Raw genomic sequence first — 18,588 nt, 5'->3', positions numbered from 1 at the left:
TTCCTTAACATGTCATATAAGTTAGAAAGAGGAAGGTTATTAGACCGTTTTATAAAGCGAACGCAAAACCCACGACTGTTGATCGACCGGGAGCCGGTCGCAACGCACAAGCCCCTGAATGTGGATCGACCGGCTCCCGGTCGTTCAGCACTTGAGTGGTTATACGACTTTATTTTTCTTCCATTTTGTTTGTTTTCCTTATTTCGTGTTGTGTTATGTGTAAATTGTTTCATTAATAGAAAGAAATAAATGTTTATCATCTTATATATAAAATTCTCGTGTCACAATGTTAGTCTGCATACTCCTCCGAAACGGGTGGACCGATTCTCATGAAATTTTCTGTGCATATCGGGTAAGTCTGAGAATCGGCCAACATCTATTTTTCATATGTACCACGGGCGAAGCCGGGGCGGACCGCTAGTAACCTAAAAAAAAACTTCTGTGAAAAGAGGAAATGACTACAAAACTTCACCAAACCAAACACTAGACAATCACAGAGCAGTCTATATTGAAGTGTACTATATTGAATCTAAAGAAAACGAGAAAATTGGTATTCAAACCCAACACCATCATGTCGTTGTGTCATGAGTCACACGTTGTTGATTGTTTGTTCAAATATGTCGTTCGCCGACCAAAATAGATTTAACAATAATTTATCCTAGATTGCAACTCGGTGTTTGAGTAGTGTCCACGATTGTGGTGCATTGTTTAAAGAAGGAAAATTCCTTGAAAACACAAATTAAAACCGTGGCTGCGCATTCGAGCGAGATAACTGGATTTATGTCATCAGCCAAGTACCTGAGCAATAGAGCCATTTAATTGTAAGAGGTTACCTTTTACAGTAGGTTTTTCTCCTTGATCAAATGTGAAGTGAAAAAGCACACTAATTTTCAATCTGAAATTCTCAGTTTTCTGAAAAATTATATAAAGGTATTATATAAATTTTCTCAGAAAATGGAGAAGTTTAGATTTTTTTTATACTTTTAGATACATATAATGAATTGAATTAATTATGTGTCTAACTTTAATGATGGAGTTCATTTACAAAAAAAGCTATTAATTTGTAACGTAAATAAAATGTATCAACACATTGAATATATTGACATAATAAAATTTTATTCATTACGTCCTAAGTAGTGCATTCTTGCTGGTGATTTGGGTACTCATCATATAGCCTGTTTTCTATAAAACATATTAAATTGATACTAATCGGAGAAGATATTGCATCGCTTATTTCCTATCAACACTAAACGAAACGTGCTACAGTTGTTCTGACCTTGACGGAAATCAGGAGTAATGAAATATATTTCACGAAAGGCGACCGGTGTGCAGTTTGATGTTGTTTAAGAGCTAATACGCACTGTCGACCAGTCGCCGGCGACTCAGTCTCTCGGCGACCAAAACAGAGAAACTAGGGGCAGGAAACCAAGCCGAGCGACAGTATTCTAAGTACATTCGTGCTGAATCCGGTCCCTACAAGAGTCGCTACGACAGTTGCTTGCAGTGCGAACGCTCCCATTTGAAGCCGTGCTTCTATTGGTCGCCGGCGACCGCCAGTCGCCTGTGCGTCGCCACAACTACGCCGTCGCCGGCAACTGAGTCGCCAGCGACTGGTCGACAGTGCGTAATAGCTCTAAGAGTGACTCTGGGTTGGTAGAGACATTTCACAATCACCTCTCGAATTCTCTTATGTGACGAAACTGTCGCCACTCTTTGTTCAGTATTGTACACTTTTAAAACCTCACATACATAGCAGATCAACAAATGAGGTATTTTAAATTATCAAAAGAGCAGAATTTGGATGGTGACATAATTATTTGATGCGATATTGCTGACAATTACATCTTCGTGGTTTGAAACACTTCCCAGACATTTCACTGAAATAACGACCAGAGTTCTCTCCTAATATTTATACAATGATGAAATTTCGATGAACTAAAACATGACACTGCAACATTTTGTATCTTCTAATATTTTATATTAACATCAACACTTTACTTTAAAAAATATACCCTCTGTCCATCGTAACCCCTGTGAACTGAAAATACAATATAACTTTAAAGAAAAAGGCATAGATGGCACCATGCACCCCACCGCTTCAAAACAGGTTTAAGTAAATTGATTTGTTATATTTTAAACAGGATTTCTGTACTGACTACTGAGGGAGGTTTTCATGGTAAAAGGCTATGTGATAGGAAGCAACTTGAAATGTCTGGCGAATCCAATTAGTCTAAAGGTAGTGTCAAATAAAGCGATAGCTACACCCAAGCATTTGTACCAATGGACGAAAGCAACAATGCTGCAAATGCACATTTTATATGCTCAAAAAGAGGGCTCAGCAAATCACTCAATCATCATTTTAAAGAGCAGTTTTAAATCAGCAGTGATAATATTATTCACAGAAAAAAATAATTTTTCAATTTAATGGGGACTGGTTGACTTTAAACATTATATTAAAAAAATATTTTAGTGTTAAGATGAAGATGTTTAGAAATTTTTTGTAGTATGTTTTAGTAAAACATACCACAAAATATCCCTATAAATACTCAAATATTTCTAAAATTGGAAACAAGTTTGAAAAGATATCACTCTGCAAAAGCATACATAAGCAAGCACATAATATGTGCTCTTCATGAGCTGGAATGCACTCATACAATGAATAGCAAGTGGCTCAACATCAACCAAGATCAGCAAACAAGCTCACAAATCATCAACTTATCAATAAAGCAGCCACCACTTGAGAGATTGTCTAGTAAAACAGAAAAAAATGGCAGAAAAAAATATATGAACCTCAGCCATGCACATGCACCTGTACACAGTACCCACTATCTCCAAATGGTTTTACTGGAAAGTCCTAAGCCGTGCCTCGACATGGATGATTTAAATGCACATCACAATAATTTAAGGTAGAAGTTTTATGGGTAACCTTATTGGTGAATTTTCTTTTTTGAATTATGTGTTTTCTAAATGATATTAAGACCACAACTGTTAAATATCCTCCCACATTTGCTCCTCTTTTGCACAACAATCCAATTGGTAGTCAGCATGATCCAATTTAGCTGGTTGTGAATTTGAAACCTTCCACCCAAGAAGCACCACCTGTGGAATAATATTACAAATTCAAAATTAATTTATTTTTGTTTATTATAATATATATAATTAATATAATATAATGAATACAAGGTAGATTAGTATAAAAATTATGAACTCTTGTATCAGAACTGACAATGTGGTGAACGGTGGTACCATGTGGACTGCTCTATTTAAATGCATGAAAATGTGGAATTGCGTACCTCCTTTGTTTCTTCAAGATTTACAGATGGCCGTAAGTATCGACCAACCGTTTGCGGTTTGGTCAGAGCCTGGTTCCAGCGCACTTTTACAGAACGAAAACCACTACATTTATCACAACTTATTGATATGAGGAAAACGCAGATTCACATTATATTCTAATCATATTCATATCATTATTCTATCGTCCAAACTCCAAGCTTCAAGTTCCCTGTTCCAACTGCCAAAACTGGATTCAAAAATTCCACAGAAAAATTCAAATTTCAAAGGTCGACTTTTTTTTCTGCTACGTCAACAAAGAGAATATAGGTCATATATAGGTAAACCAGAAATGGCAATTAGGATAATCAAAATTTTGAGTGTGCAACCCTAGGGAAAATGGACTGAACGATCTTGATACTGCGTATTTTTTATTTTGTCCTCAATATCATTAGTCACATTACATAAGTGGATAATACTGTATTTAATAATGAGATATCCACGTAATATTATGTAGGTACTTATTACATGTATAATATACATATTACTTTTCTAAAGGTAATACATAGTATTATGTATTTACACATACCTATATTTGAATATATATCATTATGGCATGTGAAAATATGGATGTAATGATAATGCAGATCAAAACTTATTTACTATATTAAACGATTGTTAATATTTTTTTTTTAAATAAAACAATAATAAAATAAAATCATGTTTATTTTCGTAAGTATTAACACATTATAAAATTGACTTGTACACCTTGAACTTGACAAATAGCCGAATTGGAAACTCCTGTAATAAGTTTTCATAAAATTATATTTTAATCAACAAACAATATTATAGTTACCTATTTATAACATTTTTAATTTAAAGTATCAAAACGGGTAAGTCCAATTTAGCAATAAAATCTTTCACGCGCTTAAAATTGAAAATTGTGATGTGTTTGACCCTTCTTCATCGAATATTTTTCTATACACATTGTAAAGTTGTAAACAACACCTCTTGCTTGTGATCGCAGCGGTTTTATCGACATTTCGAAGATTTTGAAGACAAAATCCTAAAAATTAATCATCAACACAATCAATTTGATAGTTGTCAAATAAAGTTGCCACATGAAAATCTTTTATTTTTTAAATATAAATACAGATTCTAGTAGATATAAGCTTCTTGGGTAGACCTATACCACAGGGGAAGTAATGGGTGTCTTCCGTTATGCACTGCGACCACTGCACAGTGCTATCACTGTAGAAAAATTCGTTCCGTTATGGACTGCCAGTATACTGCCGCAGTACCCTAGGGAAATTTATGACGTCATTAATCGCCGCCATATTCTACTGTGAGCACTGGCGTTTTCGAGGTAAGGTACTTGCAGTACTTTGATCACGTGATCAGTCCACAGAGCAAGTAATATGATCAGTCAAAACCACTCGAGTGCCTAACGTCTCATACAAAGCTACAGTATATAGGCGTAGACAGAGAAACCAATATAGGTAAATCAAGAAGCTTATATCTAACTAGCGACCCGCCCCGGCTTCGCACGGGTGCAATGCTGATACTAAATACACTACAGAAAAACTGTGAACGTTATTTATAAAAACATAGCGGCCCGCTCCGGCTTCGCACGGGTGACGGGTATAAAATATATACATACAGGCGTCATTCAACGTCATATTTTCTTGTTACAAGTTAATGTTCATACTGAAATCTCCAGTGTATTAGATATAAGCTTTTTGATACGGACCATAAAGGAATAATGTATAGCCCGAGCAAGGCCCGAGTGTATAGCTGAGAATACGGACACTTCGACGTTCGTTGGCTGTAGATACGTTTATCTACCTGTGGTTGTCACTTGTCAGTTGTGACGTTTTCGTCGTTCGTATCGACCACAGTATCGACTATCGTGTTCGTCACTATATTACTTGCTCTGTGGTTCGTTATAAGGGTTCGTTATTCGTATGTGGTTCGTACTTTGTCATGTGTGCTCGGACCTCAGCTCTCACAGTTTTACAATTTACAAACAATTATTAATATATTCCTTTTAATTTGATTGTCGTCATAGCTTAAGGAAAATGATATTATATTCTGCGCTTGTACCTCATATTAGGCAATAATCATTAAAACATATTTTAAGTAAATGAAATGTTTTTCCTGTCATCGAGTAACTAGCCTGCTAAAAAATCAATACATTGCGACGAGAACGGAGAAACGGAGATCTGAAAGCCGGTAAGATGGACAGAAAATTCTCCTTGAAAGAGCTATTTAGTTCGTACCAAAAATGGGTTATAAAGAATCCCAGTCTCGTAACAGATGTAGAAACTGTAGCGACATGGTCGTCGTACTTTATAGCTGGGAAAATTAATAAATCACCAATTGTGTCTGAACTCGTGTATGCCTTATCAAAACTATTATCATTATTCAATGACAAAATCATAAAAGATGCTTATGGCAATGATATACCACACTACAGTTTACAAGAACAAATAAAGTTATGGTTGACAATTACTCACTATTGTGAAGTATTTGTTGAACTAGTTGTGAGGCAGAAATGGGGAACAAGAGGTAAATGGACGGCCGCCACAATCTTACAATTATTTAAGTGTTCCTCAGCTTTAGTGCTATTGTACAGATTCAAAGAAATCACAATTCAGCATCCTCCAATACCAGCCTTACAAAGGAAGAAAAGAGTATCAGAGGCTATGGACTCTGAAGACAGTTCAAATGAATTTTTCACATTGAAAAGATCAGGGAGAGTGATTCGCCGTGTAGAAGGTGCCCCACCTGTAGGTCTACGGGATTGGCAGCCAATTAAGATAAAGGATGAAACTATACATTCCACATTGCAAATAAAAGACTTAAAGAAAGCTGAATTACTCCATGTGTTAAAACCAATAATACATCTGGCTGCAATGAAAGTTTTTGGTACAAAATCTTGGAAACAGTGGCTGATAGCTTTAGGTTTGGATGTTGCAAGTTTCAGGCTGTATAATCGGCACATGGAAGAGTTAAACTACGACCAAAGGTTAGAAATAAGCCGCAGAAAGCTCAGCCTTGTACTTTACTTGATGAGAAGTCCAATGTACAATGGTTATTCCAAAAATGTCATTGAAAACTTCTTAAAATCGACATCAAATACAATACCAGCAATGTCCTTTGTGTGTGGGCCAATCTTACAATATTTGAACCATTGGCAAGATATTTACTTCTATATGTGGGCTATGTAAGAAAAATTTATGTCTTGTTTGTTTTATATCAACATATGTTTAAGTTAACAACTAAATTTTATAATGTATTAAAAGCCAAATTTATAAATAGACCTAAATCCTATAAATGGTTATGTATTTCTGTTTATGAAATAATGTGTAAGTAAGGTATTTAAAAGATATCTTGTACAAAATATTTATACCATATGCATATTGATGTTGTGATTTACAGACGTAACATTTTGGTTACCTATTTATATTTTAGAAGCAGGTTCTATGGAGTTCCCTTTTCTGTATTTATCAGTTGTCATGGGTATGGTAAATAGTGACTAAGAGAACTTTAATCAGGTATATTCATGGGATAAATAAAATCACTTTGCAATTTTATTGTATTTTATTATATTTTCAACCAATACAGTACACATTAATTTGCATAGGGCCATCCGAACTTTTCATCTTATCCTATTTGGGAATAATATAATATGTATTAACTTCATCAAAGTACAGCATTGTTTACAATAGTTCATATGATGTCAAACTCCACTGTTATAAATTAAAATTGAGAACAAGGATGCAATATATTTATTCATCAAATCCAACGGAAGGCCCTTAATCTCATTGGGACAAAAATTTTCTTAGTAATTGTTAGTTACTTAATTAGTCATACATATTATGTGGTTAAACTTATATTATCCTGCCCCAAAATATATAATTGAATAATATAAACAATTTTCCTAACTATTCTAATTTATCTAAAGATGATTAAAGCATAAAAAAAAACTTTGATCACAGGCGTAGCAATATTCATTCCAGTTTATATAATACTGTAACAGAATTTCTAGCCTCAAACAATATAATACTCTTTAATTCTTTATACATTTGAAATGCCAAAAGCTACAAAAAAATGATATAAATTAATACAACAAAATTATTACTTCCATGTTGTTTACACTTTTTTTAAGTCCGTTGCTACGCCTATAATTTAACTTATTCCTAACATAGATTTGTACGTAGTTATACAAAATACTTAACACAATAATGGATTATGATTTAGTGCCATTTAATAATAACTTACATAAACGGTCGGATAATTGGCGGATGAAATTTTTTGCAAAGATATTTATCAGTTTATTAATCAAGAGGTTTTTATCTTAATACCGACTTGATTGTTTAGTGTACGATATTAATTGATAAAAACGGGCTCTCCAAAAATTAATTGCGTAGTTTTAAGCATAGTAAATAAGTTTTACATTTATTCAAATTCTTTCATATTTTCATATCCCAAAAAGCACCTTAGTCTCTCAATAAAATATAGCTAAATATACAATATGAAAAACATAATTTTTAATAATTAAAATATATTCATGAATCATGTAAAACTATTAAATTACTGTAAATAAATTTTATTCGCATTATGCTATTTAATATTAGATATACACTTATAAAAACAGTTATTTTTTCAAAACATATTATATTATTAGGGATTTTTTTTCTTTCAAATAGCAATAAATTAGATTGAATTTATTTATTTATTGAGGCTGCCAGGGGCGTAGCTATATTGGGACCGAGATAGCTAATCCCATATAGAAAGAAATGTATTTGAGCGTATATTGACTAAGTATTCATGATTTCCGAAATAATAGTCTAATTTATTATGCATTCACTAAAGTAATAGTTATAGTAATGGCCTTTGCCACACCCCTAAGAAGACCTAAGCTACGTCCAGGACAAGAACTAGTCTACTTTTTCATAATAATTACATAATTAAAAATATTAAGTATATTGGGGTTATGACGAGAAATTTATGGTTGGCATGTTCTACTAGGTTAGTTTATTAAAATTTACTCTATAATGGCACCTAAAATCTAAGCCATCAAGTATGATACTGCAGAACAATCTTTCATCTAAACATATTTCTAGATTAATACTTATATCAATGTAACCCCAATGCACTTTAAATAGTTGATAGTGCAGTGTTTTAGTAATGTAAAAATTAAAGAGATAACTTTTATCATACTTGGCTCATAAAATATTTAATGAAATAAAGATTACGCTGTATGTCTTAAAATTTACCGCAAAAGTGTGGTTTTCAATGATGAATAATGGTAAAATATTCTCATACATACTATTTTTATACACTGACTTTTTATATCCTGCAGGAATGTTGTTCAAAATTTTAAGAAATTTAATAATCACATTAATACAATAAAAATTACAAATAATGCAAAGATGTTGTAAAATCAGTTACACAAATCCAAAAGTGTAAAAATTGTGTTATGGACTTAAAATTACTAATAAACAGATGACTGCTGTTGCGAGGAACGAATATTTCTGAAACAAATCATGATATTAAAACTTATAATCCTACTAATATTATAAATACGAAAGATGGTGAGGATCAGGATGGACTGATGTTTGTTATTCTTTCACGTAAAACTACTGAACCGTTTATAATAAAATTTGGTATTTAGGAAGCTGTAAAAAGTTTTTATTACATTTTATCGTTTTCCCTAAGAATTTGGTAAATTTTCAAAAACAGTTAAAATGTCAAATATTTCTGAAACTGATAAGTTCAGCTAGGTTGTTTACATTTTTTTACTCCAAATGATAGCTCATTCTCACTCATTCAACCCTAATACACCTAGAAATTTAAAGACTTTTTAACGGATTTTAAACGCGATTTATTCATTATATTATTTTCCCGACGTTCCGAACACTTTACAGCGAGCGTGGTCACGGGGAGACACAAATCGCGTTTAAAATCCGTTAAAAAGTCTTTAATTTCTAAATGTATAATACTCGCGTATAATCAAACACCCTAATACACCTATCAAGTCTCATTATACCACGGGAGAGGCCGGGCCAGTGGTGGTATTTATAGGTCGGGTCATGTAAAAAGAACGCTGACGGTTAAGCTGCGCATTGGCGATTTATTGGTCTATTTGGTGTTATGAGGTGGTATAAGAATAACAAATATGTAGTTGCGAAGCCACGACTCGAGAGCCTACTTCAACAATAAAATAAGCAGCAAATAACTTTCGTGCTAAACTCGATACATGCCAAAACACACCCCATCACTTTCATCCAGCGTTCTTTTTACATGATTCGCGTTATACCAGATCTTAGTTGTTCAGCCAGTCCCATGAGTCGTCGTCGCCTTTCTTCTTGATCTTGATGTTCTTCACATCGGGCGGTGGGCTCGAGATGCCCACCTGCGATAGATCGCGGGTGTCCAGGTTGTTGCGGGTCGTCACCGACTCCTTCCACGGCTGGGTTTGCTCGTTCCTATAATACAATGTATACATATAAAAATCAATGCTTTTCGTTGTAATTTTATAACTCAAGAACGGGCTCACCTATGCTAACCAAATTTTTAGGTTCGGCCTATTTATTTATTTATTGTACAAACATGAATGTATAAAGCAAAAAATGAACAGTAATACAAAAGGTATCATATGTAAAGAGGATATTTAGTAGATAGGTTAGGTGAACTTTGTTAAAATTCGATCCGCTCTGATCTTCATTTATAACATTTTTGTAACAAATGAATTGGTAAGTGGCCGATCATTTTGTGAACGTAATTTACCACTTGGAGTAGGGCTCCGAGGTGGAATTCTTCATGGCTCCATAGCTTTGCGGCTGGTTGTTCATCCCGGAGTTGCTCGCACGGCGCAGCTCCGTAGTCCCGCCCAACGAACTCCAACCGCCACGGTTGTTTACCTTTATTAACAAAAATTTCTATTTTGTATCTTATTTAATATTACATGATAAACTTAAAAAAATAAAAATTCATACACCAGCCGAATGATAATGTAAATTTATTTTTATTTTATTTTACTTTTATTATCATTTTTGTAAAAACTGACTAAGTATGACATATTTTCATAGTAGCAACAGCAGCAAGCAGACGCATAATTGACCGGCCCATCTATTAACCACGAAGGTACCTAATCCATATAATTAATGGTATTGAATGAATATAACTTTAATTTCAGTGCATTAAACGCGATTTATATGTATTTAAAATATGTGGTCTTTTTATTGGCCGTTGCCGGCGAAGCAGGTAGTTATTTCTATTTTTTGAGTCTTATTTGTTTCCTGATCTATGAAAGTGCTTTTATTTATTTTAAATGCACATTTAACGAACGGTATTTATATTTCTTCCTTCTCTAAAAATCAAATCAAGATTAGTCATGATTGAGCAATACTTATTCAAAACCACTTTCTCACTTATTTTTGTTAGATAGAAGTGAAAGTGATGCTAATGTACGGTACCTTTCTATTGGCATATTTTAATCTTTGTATGCAATTCAATAAACCATTATTTTATAAAACCGATTAAAAATATAAAGCTCGAATTAGCCCGAAAAAAAATTAGTGGAAATGAAATAAGCATAATATTACCTTTCCCATAAATGCACGTTTAAAATCAGTCGGATTGAAAAACAGAATCCTTGTTTTTATTTGTTAATAATACCTTTTTATATGTATTACCTATATATTATACCAATAATATGAATAATATAGAAAAAATAAATCAACAAGGTTGAACATAAATTGAGGTATGACTAACTTGTTATAATCTTGAAATATTGATGTAAAGTTGTGGAATTTTTATCAGTTTAGATTATTAGTCGATTTGAAAAAAAAAATTGTGTCTATTACAGCCGATAATTAAGTAAATAATTGAAAAAAATCACTGTAAAAATTTATAAAGGAAATAAACCATGACCTAAGTAGCAATCACACAAAAAAATTTGTTCAAATTTCACAAAAAGGCAATGTATAATTTTTAAGTAGGTAATACATTTATTATGACTTGAAATTTATTAAATCCCAAATATTTCTATTTAATTACCTTTTCAGTGACAGTGGAAGCCATTTCAGTCACTTTCTGAGATGCAATGCCTCCGTAGCGCACAGCACCCTCAGTGGCGGTGCGGGCCGCTTTAGTGAATAACGACCAACCCTATAAAAATATTTATTTAGCAACATAAATCACTATAATATAGTATGAAACAAAGTCGCTTTTCGCCGACTGTGTGTCTTGCTTATATCTTTAAAACTACGAACGAATTTAAGTTTTTTTTTTTAATGATAGAGTAGTTCTTGAGCATGATTTTAGTAAGTATAATATGATTTGTAAAGTTTTCTACAAAGTCATAAATAAAACAAATTTAAGGGAAAACAGGTAGGATGCAACCCAACAAGATAGGAAACAATAATAATTTTACAACAACATTAAGTTTTAATAGCATTAAAATTCTATTCTCTAAATTTTTTAAGGTTGTCAGTCTACTACTGTCTTCATAACTAATCGCGAAAGGTTGTATAATTAGATGGATAGACGATATACTAGGAGTTACTTTTTCACGCCACTACAGCTGAATGGATTGATAAATTTTGGTACAACAATTGGTTACAGCCAGTCACAGTGTAATTGATATATTGCCAATTATTAAATTATTCTTATTACCATTATATTGCAAAAGATAAACCATAAATAACAGAAAATAGAACCAGTCTTAATGCTTGGAATTTCTTAAAAGAGGCTTTATATTTATTAGCTCAGTTTAACAAATACAAACAACATTCAAATGTTATAATATGCATCTAGGTAACATATATATGGCTTAGTATTGTTATGCACATTTGCATTTATCTAAAATAGGTCATCTGAGTTGATCTGGATTGAAAGCATAATGGATACAAAAGACCCAACCAAGCACTCAGTCAATTGAAATCCATTTATACAATATATAAGACACATATGCATAATATGTAGTCACTTACGTAAGGTATACCTTTCAATATAATATATGCGAAAATGTATTGTGTGTATTACATTTTCTTTTTGTCTTTCCTGCATGTCGTAAAGCAAATACAAAAATTTGCTGACATAATTTTCGTGGTTGAAGATAGTGAGAAGGCTAGAGCGTGATAAAGGCTAGATTTTACTGCAGTGAGGCATCTCATTCTTATCGGAATTTTTATCAACTAATTCCAAAACTGCTATAAAGTTACTATAGATTATAAATGAAATAGTCACTATAGTCTATAAAACAAAGTCCTCCACTGCGTTTGTCTGTTAGCTATATACTCAAAAACTGCACCAATATACATTTTGATAACATGTTTCTCGAGGAATGTCTCAGCATGTAATAAGTAAAGTTTTATAATTCGCGTAATAAATTAAGTTGTACAGTTTTAGTAGCTTTCCCGGCAAACATTGTTCTGCCTTACTCTTATTACTAAGGGTGACACGAGAATTTTATATATCTTAATAATATATATAAATCTCGTGTCACAATGTTTGTCTTCAATGGACTCCTAAACCACTTAACCGATTATAATAAAATTCGCACACCATGTGCAGTTCGATCCAACTTGAGAGATAGGATAGTTTAAACATGTAGGTACCACGGGCGAAGCCGGGGCGGACCGCTAGTATATATATATAGAGTAAATAAGATATTTCGCAGACAGAAAGCTATATAAATTATAAAAGATCTATAATATACATACAGTGGATAAAGATGAGAGAGCAGCTTCCACCATCTCGTTGCCAGCCACTGGAGTGGTTGGAGTAGAGTAAGAGTTGGTGTTGCCGAACCCAGTGTAGCGATTGCTGCCATACTCGCTACTAAAAACGTATTTGATATTAATATTTTATTCCTAACAAGTATAGTAACTGATCAATTAACAAAATTTTGGTCTATAATCATTTTCTGTTCTTTTTCCAATTATTTACTCTTTTGAACAACAGACCCAAATAACAAGCATTTTTTTAATATGAATCTGTTTGTTTTTAGCACGAAATTTATTTTTGGGTTTAATAAATTCAACAATTCAAATAATGTAACTGCGCAGAAGCATGTAGTTTAAAAATTAAAATAGAATGATTTAAAAAAGTACTTTATCAAATAAATGTCTCCACCCACTTGTTTGATAAAATACAAAGCCAAAGGTTAAAGGTCAAAAGTGAATACTAGTATGTCACACAAATGTTATAGGTCATGATATAAATAATAATGTACAAAAGAAAAAAAATGCCATGTATAAATGCTTTAGTTAGCTGTATTTCAGGCTCTGACCAGGTATACTATATTTTTTTAAGTTTTTACCCACTGAAGTGTAAGTACTTCATATTTTTTTAATGTAAATAGCAGCAATAAGGATTTATACTCAACATCATGGTTAAATATAAACTAAGTTGAGCTGGCAAATTCCCTGAACAGATTTTTTGCAATTGATTTAGCACTGCAAATTATTTTTCCAAATCTATCTTAGGTATCTAATTTTGTCTTTAGCCTTTCTAAAAACATAACATATGGTTTCTAATTTCTATGATATAGTAACTATTATAAAAATAAATTAAAATAAGGGCAATTGGGCATATAAAATGAGAAACTTTCACACTTTATCTTGTTTCACAGGATTTACATACAATTCGCAGAACAAAAAGCTTTTTGTATAAGAATACATACTGATAGCTGATATTATTGTCAGAACCACTTGAATGAATTCCAGTTTCATCAGATGAATAGAAGTTGTGAGACTGGTTCCATTCCGTGGGTCTCTCTGCAACCTCAGATTTGAAGTCAGCTGGGCTCCATTCCTTTCCCTCAGCAAGAGCTGCTATCTATATTATGTAAACAAAATATCTTAAAAGTTTGCAAATATAAGCACTATGTCACAAAAAATAGGAACTACTAAACTTATTAAGTAGTCTAAAATAACTGTCTTTAATACATAGCTGTTATAAATATTTTTAAAGATTAACAAAATTAATATAGTAGTAAAAACTACAAAGCTTTTTTTTCAGATTTACTGGGCAATCTTTGTGCATCAGAGAGATAGTTGTCTCTTACAACTTAATCAAAATTGACTCAAAAAAATATTATACCACATGAAAGTTACATGGTAACAAGCACCATGTGTTGAAATGGGCATAAGGGGGAGAAAATGCTCATATGTAACAGTCACATTGAACATTTGAGACTATGCAAGGGATTAAGTTATTGTATTATATATGTATATGTAATAGTCAAATCGCATCACATTGTTGAAGCCAACAAAAAAAAGATGTGTGGCACTCGGGGACTGCCGCGGTAAAGCTATTGCATGCTATGCCTTCAAGCCACACCTCCGCGCCCGTCGGAGTGGGGAGCGTGACGTTTTTCGTTACGCAATTTCTGGATTTGGTCCCCGCGCTCAAGGCCCGCCATAGAAGCTATGCAATAGCTTAATAAGTTATTTATTGATACCTTCTGTCTATACATAGCTGCTGCTTTAGTGTTGTATTTCTGCGTGATCTTCATATCAGACGAATAGTCCCCTTGACTCTCCAAGAATTCCCTGGCCTTGGAGTTACCTCCAACCTGTATAATGTTAATAAAAAATCTTGAAATATGTAAATTAATGCATAGCAACATAATGAAATATACAGACAAAGATATTGTATGTGAAAGAATAGAAAAAACTATAGGTACATGTGCACATACATAATTATAATCAATGGCAGACTCTTAACTAAAACGAGCGAAAAACGAAAAATGGACTTCAGAAACCCTATGAACTACAATACGTACCATCATTTTTTCTAGCTCAATATCTTTCCACTTGTCCATAGTGACTGAGCGAACAAACGAAAGATGCACTCCAAGGCTGCGATGTACGCCTGAACATTCTAAGCAGATCCATATGCCGTAGGTAACCGACACCCATTGGGGATTTAAGGTACCGCACTCGAAACATTTCTACGGAAGATTGCAAAAAGATGACATTATTGTCGCTATAGATCAATCAAGTTATGATAAAATTAGGAACAAAAATACGAACGTCGTTTTCATTTAAGTTACGAATAAAATTTAATTTCCGGCGGGTTCTTGGAGAAGCCATTTTCTTAAGAGAAGAATTTCACAATAGAACGATTTATATTGTTAAAGACACAAGTTAATGAAATATTTTATTTAAATAAAATACAATACGAGATGAACAGATTTAAAATCTGCGATTACTGATCTGCCGACGACGACGACATTGCTGTCACTGTCAAAACATTTATCACAGTCCACTTGGCAATTTTGAACAGGTAATATATTATAAAAGAAATAAAAGTGAATACACAGATTCTGAACAAGAATAATAATAAATGAAACACTCGAAAAATATATTGTATACTAGCGGCCCGGCCCGGCTTCGAGACACGAGAATTTTCTATATTGTATATAATTTGTGTCCTCAGGTGTGTTTCTTTGCCTTACACTTGCCTTCTAATTATACTACTTTTTAGTTTTTACTTCATAGTATGATAGTAATTATCTGAAGACGTCGTTTGCACGGCATCGACATGTGAGAGTGGATTTGCCACAGGGATTTGCCGTAGCCTAAAAGTTTACATAGATAACAATGTACAAATAATAACACAAATAATAATTATTGATGTTATATTGTGATTTTAAAAGCCGGTCTGCATCGAGCATATAATATATTAAATTGTATAATGTAGTATTAAAAGTAAATTCAGTTTTATTGGGGTCTCCGACTGTGAGAAACCTAATTTGTGTTTTTCGTTTTTCACTTCGCATCAAAACGAAGACTCTTTAGAGCGTTTTCACATTATCCGATCCGATATCGGATATCGGACGCCGATAGCCGATATCCGATATCGGATACAATTTTCCCTTTCACATTGTCCGATACAATCCTTCCGATATCATCATGAGTGTTGCCAGAAATTTTTAGAGAAAACTAAACTAAATTGCCAGTTGATAAAAAAAGGTATAATTAAAGAAAATTCTAATGATAGATCATATAGTACGACATAAAAGAGATGAAATTAATTATTTTGGAACTAATTCGTTTTTCATTACCTGGCAACCCTGAATTGGCAATGTAGCTGTCAAGTTGAATAAAAATTTGTTGTTTTTTTCGTGAAGTGGAGAATTATTGAGATAAAATTGTTATTTAGAACAAGAAATTTAAATAAAAAAGGAGACATCATGAAAAAGGTTAAACGTAGCGGTGTCCGTGATGTGGTGTATAAAGTTTTTATTCGGTGTTTGTCCGAATTTCAAGCTGGAAATTTATTGACTGATTTGGAAAACGTTTACAAACGTACAGCAGAATATACCGGTGAGATTCCATTTATTTTTGCTCAGTACTACGTAAAATAGAATATTCCATTAGTGACGAGTGTTTAATGTATGTATGTATGGCGATTATTACGTTTTCGCAATTTAATTTGAGGTTATTTGTATGTAAACAAAAACTAGTTTTTATAGTGCGACCAGCACAATTTGAGTCAAGAAGTTATATCCAATCCAACCAGCCTCAAATAAAGTACCTAGTTTAGATTTTACTACATAGTATAGTGATAACTGTTTTCATACAGCTATCTATCTATTAATTAATCAAACCATAAGAAAAAAAATCATATTTACTGTATCATATTTACAGATACTGAAGATGCCCCGTACCTTCTTGCCAGTACTTCGAAACAGAGTGATGATCAGTCCTTTGAAGGAGTAGAATATTTAGATTTTGATGAATTATATTAATGTACAAAATTTATCTACAAAAAAAATAAAAATATGTGGTTTTCAAATCGCCTTGTTTTTTTCTACCCGACGGACCCAGAAAGAGGGTAATGTGTTTGAGCTGCATGTATGCTTGTTTGTTTGTATGTTTGATTCTATGTGCGCCTCTGCAGTCTAAGCACTTGACCGATTTTTATAAAATAACTAATTCCAAATACATTTAAGTAAAATTTGACCTAGGTAGGTCAATTAAAATACTAATGTATTTTTGTCTTAAATTTACACTATTGCTACAATGAAACAATTATAACGGTTTAAATCGCGGTATTTATTTTAGATTATATATATAGATTTTTGGATTTTTATTCTATAGTATCAAGATCGCTTGCGTCGCAGTATCAGTGTTGCTATATGAGCGACGGTGGCGCCCTCATTTATTTTCATCTCTTTTGTGTCGCACTGTAGTTGTACATACATTAAAAATAACTACGTAAAAAAAAAACAACTTCAAAAAAATAAAAGTAAAATGTAAAAAAGATTTGATATTTAATAACTGGATATTATTTAGGAAATAGTTTTGAATTTTGATATCGGTCATTTGTGTAGTATATTATGTTAACACATTATTATAAATTAAATAAATTTATATCAATACCTACTACAACCTAGTATTAGTTAATAGTTTTAGTAATACATATTATTATGTATCAGTAAATACCTTTTAAAATCTATTAAATGTATTTTTAACAAGACCTAGTCATTTAGTCCTTTTTTCGCTATATCTTCTTATATATAAAAATGAATCGAAAAATGTGTTGGTAAGCGCATAACTCGAGAACGTCTGAACCGATTTCCATAATTCTTTTTTTATTATATTCCTTGAAGTACGAGGATGGTTTTTATGTAGAGAAAACGTAAATATGTACCACGGGCGAAGCCGGGGCGGACCGCTAGTACATTTATAAAAGTTCATGTAGTACCTATGATAAATTTATTAAGTGATACAATTTTTGTTCACATTTTCTATTCTTTTTCTTATTACACTGTAAATAATAATATTGTCACCCGTTCAAATATATATTTTATAATATTATGATTGTTGTAATTTCCTTTAAGTAAAGATACATAAATTATTTTATTGTCATAAGCAATTATTTTAGAATTAAGAGTTTTCAAATATTCTTTGTTGTTAATTCAAAATAAAAATAAAATCGGTGTGAAATCTCCTCCTTTTTTTGAAGTCGGTTAAAAACAAAGCACTCAATGACAACAATAGGTACCAACAATAAACAGCACAACCAACATCCGAGTAGGAGGAGGAGCGAAGCAGAATGAGTTAAAATAAAGATGATAGACACTAATATTTTCGAAGATAGATATTTGAATTTAAGAACGCAATATATTTTTGTTTACTTCAGTTCAGCCAATTGCCGTATATTTTAATACGGTAATTAAAATAGCTGCGTATAAATCGTATTTTTAATGCCTATAAATACTTAAATGTGTGTTTTCTTAATAAAAAAAGGTTTCTTTTAATAGAAAGGATTTTAGGTTAAAGCAAAGAATTT

The 18,588-nt window shown here is 32.5% G+C and overlaps 2 protein-coding genes across 2 annotated transcripts; one reads left to right on the top strand and one right to left on the bottom strand.

Annotated features, from left to right (window-relative positions):
* The first annotated feature begins 5,206 nt into the window (after positions 1-5,206).
* Pex16 (peroxisomal biogenesis factor 16) lies at positions 5,207-6,864 on the top strand. Its single transcript, XM_089714753.1, has one exon. It carries the CDS (start codon positions 5,508-5,510, stop codon positions 6,498-6,500), a length of 993 nt encoding a protein of 330 aa, XP_089570879.1. The 5' UTR covers positions 5,207-5,507; the 3' UTR covers positions 6,501-6,864.
* Positions 6,855-15,526, bottom strand: ArfGAP1 (ADP-ribosylation factor GTPase-activating protein 1). The gene is made up of 9 exons (XM_089714740.1): positions 15,321-15,526; positions 15,071-15,238; positions 14,747-14,860; positions 13,967-14,121; positions 13,005-13,122; positions 11,338-11,448; positions 10,066-10,199; positions 9,596-9,764; positions 6,855-8,810 (listed from the first exon to the last, which is right to left on the bottom strand). Exons 1-8 carry the CDS (start codon positions 15,378-15,380, stop codon positions 9,602-9,604), a joined length of 1,023 nt encoding a protein of 340 aa, XP_089570866.1. The 5' UTR covers positions 15,381-15,526; the 3' UTR covers positions 6,855-8,810; positions 9,596-9,601.
* Between the last annotated feature and the right edge of the window lie 3,062 nt (positions 15,527-18,588).

Source organism: Colias philodice, chromosome 1 (genome assembly GCF_061535455.1).
Source record: "Colias philodice isolate Cphi_HAF_F1 chromosome 1, ilColPhil1 Martin Lab GWU primary, whole genome shotgun sequence".
NCBI classification, from domain to species: domain Eukaryota; kingdom Metazoa; phylum Arthropoda; class Insecta; order Lepidoptera; family Pieridae; genus Colias; species Colias philodice.
Note: the sequence above shows the minus strand (reverse complement) of the source record. Positions and strands in the feature narration are given on the sequence as shown.

What these genes read in the sequence shown, in the direction of transcription:
- Pex16 (XM_089714753.1), top strand. Translation starts at nt 5,508, where the DNA reads ATGGACAGAAAATTCTCCTTGAAAGAGCTATTTAGTTCGTACCAAAAA.
- ArfGAP1 (XM_089714740.1), bottom strand. Translation starts at nt 15,380, where the DNA reads ATGGCTTCTCCAAGAACCCGCCGGAAATTAAATTTTATTCGTAACTTA. An exon ending in TTGAGCTAGAAAAAATGATG is followed by an intron (nt 14,861 to 15,070) that starts GTACGTATTGTA and finishes AACATTATACAG; the next exon opens with GTTGGAGGTAACTCCAAGGC. An exon ending in CTCTCTCATCTTTATCCACT is followed by an intron (nt 11,449 to 13,004) that starts GTATGTATATTA and finishes ATATTTTTATAG; the next exon opens with GGTTGGTCGTTATTCACTAA.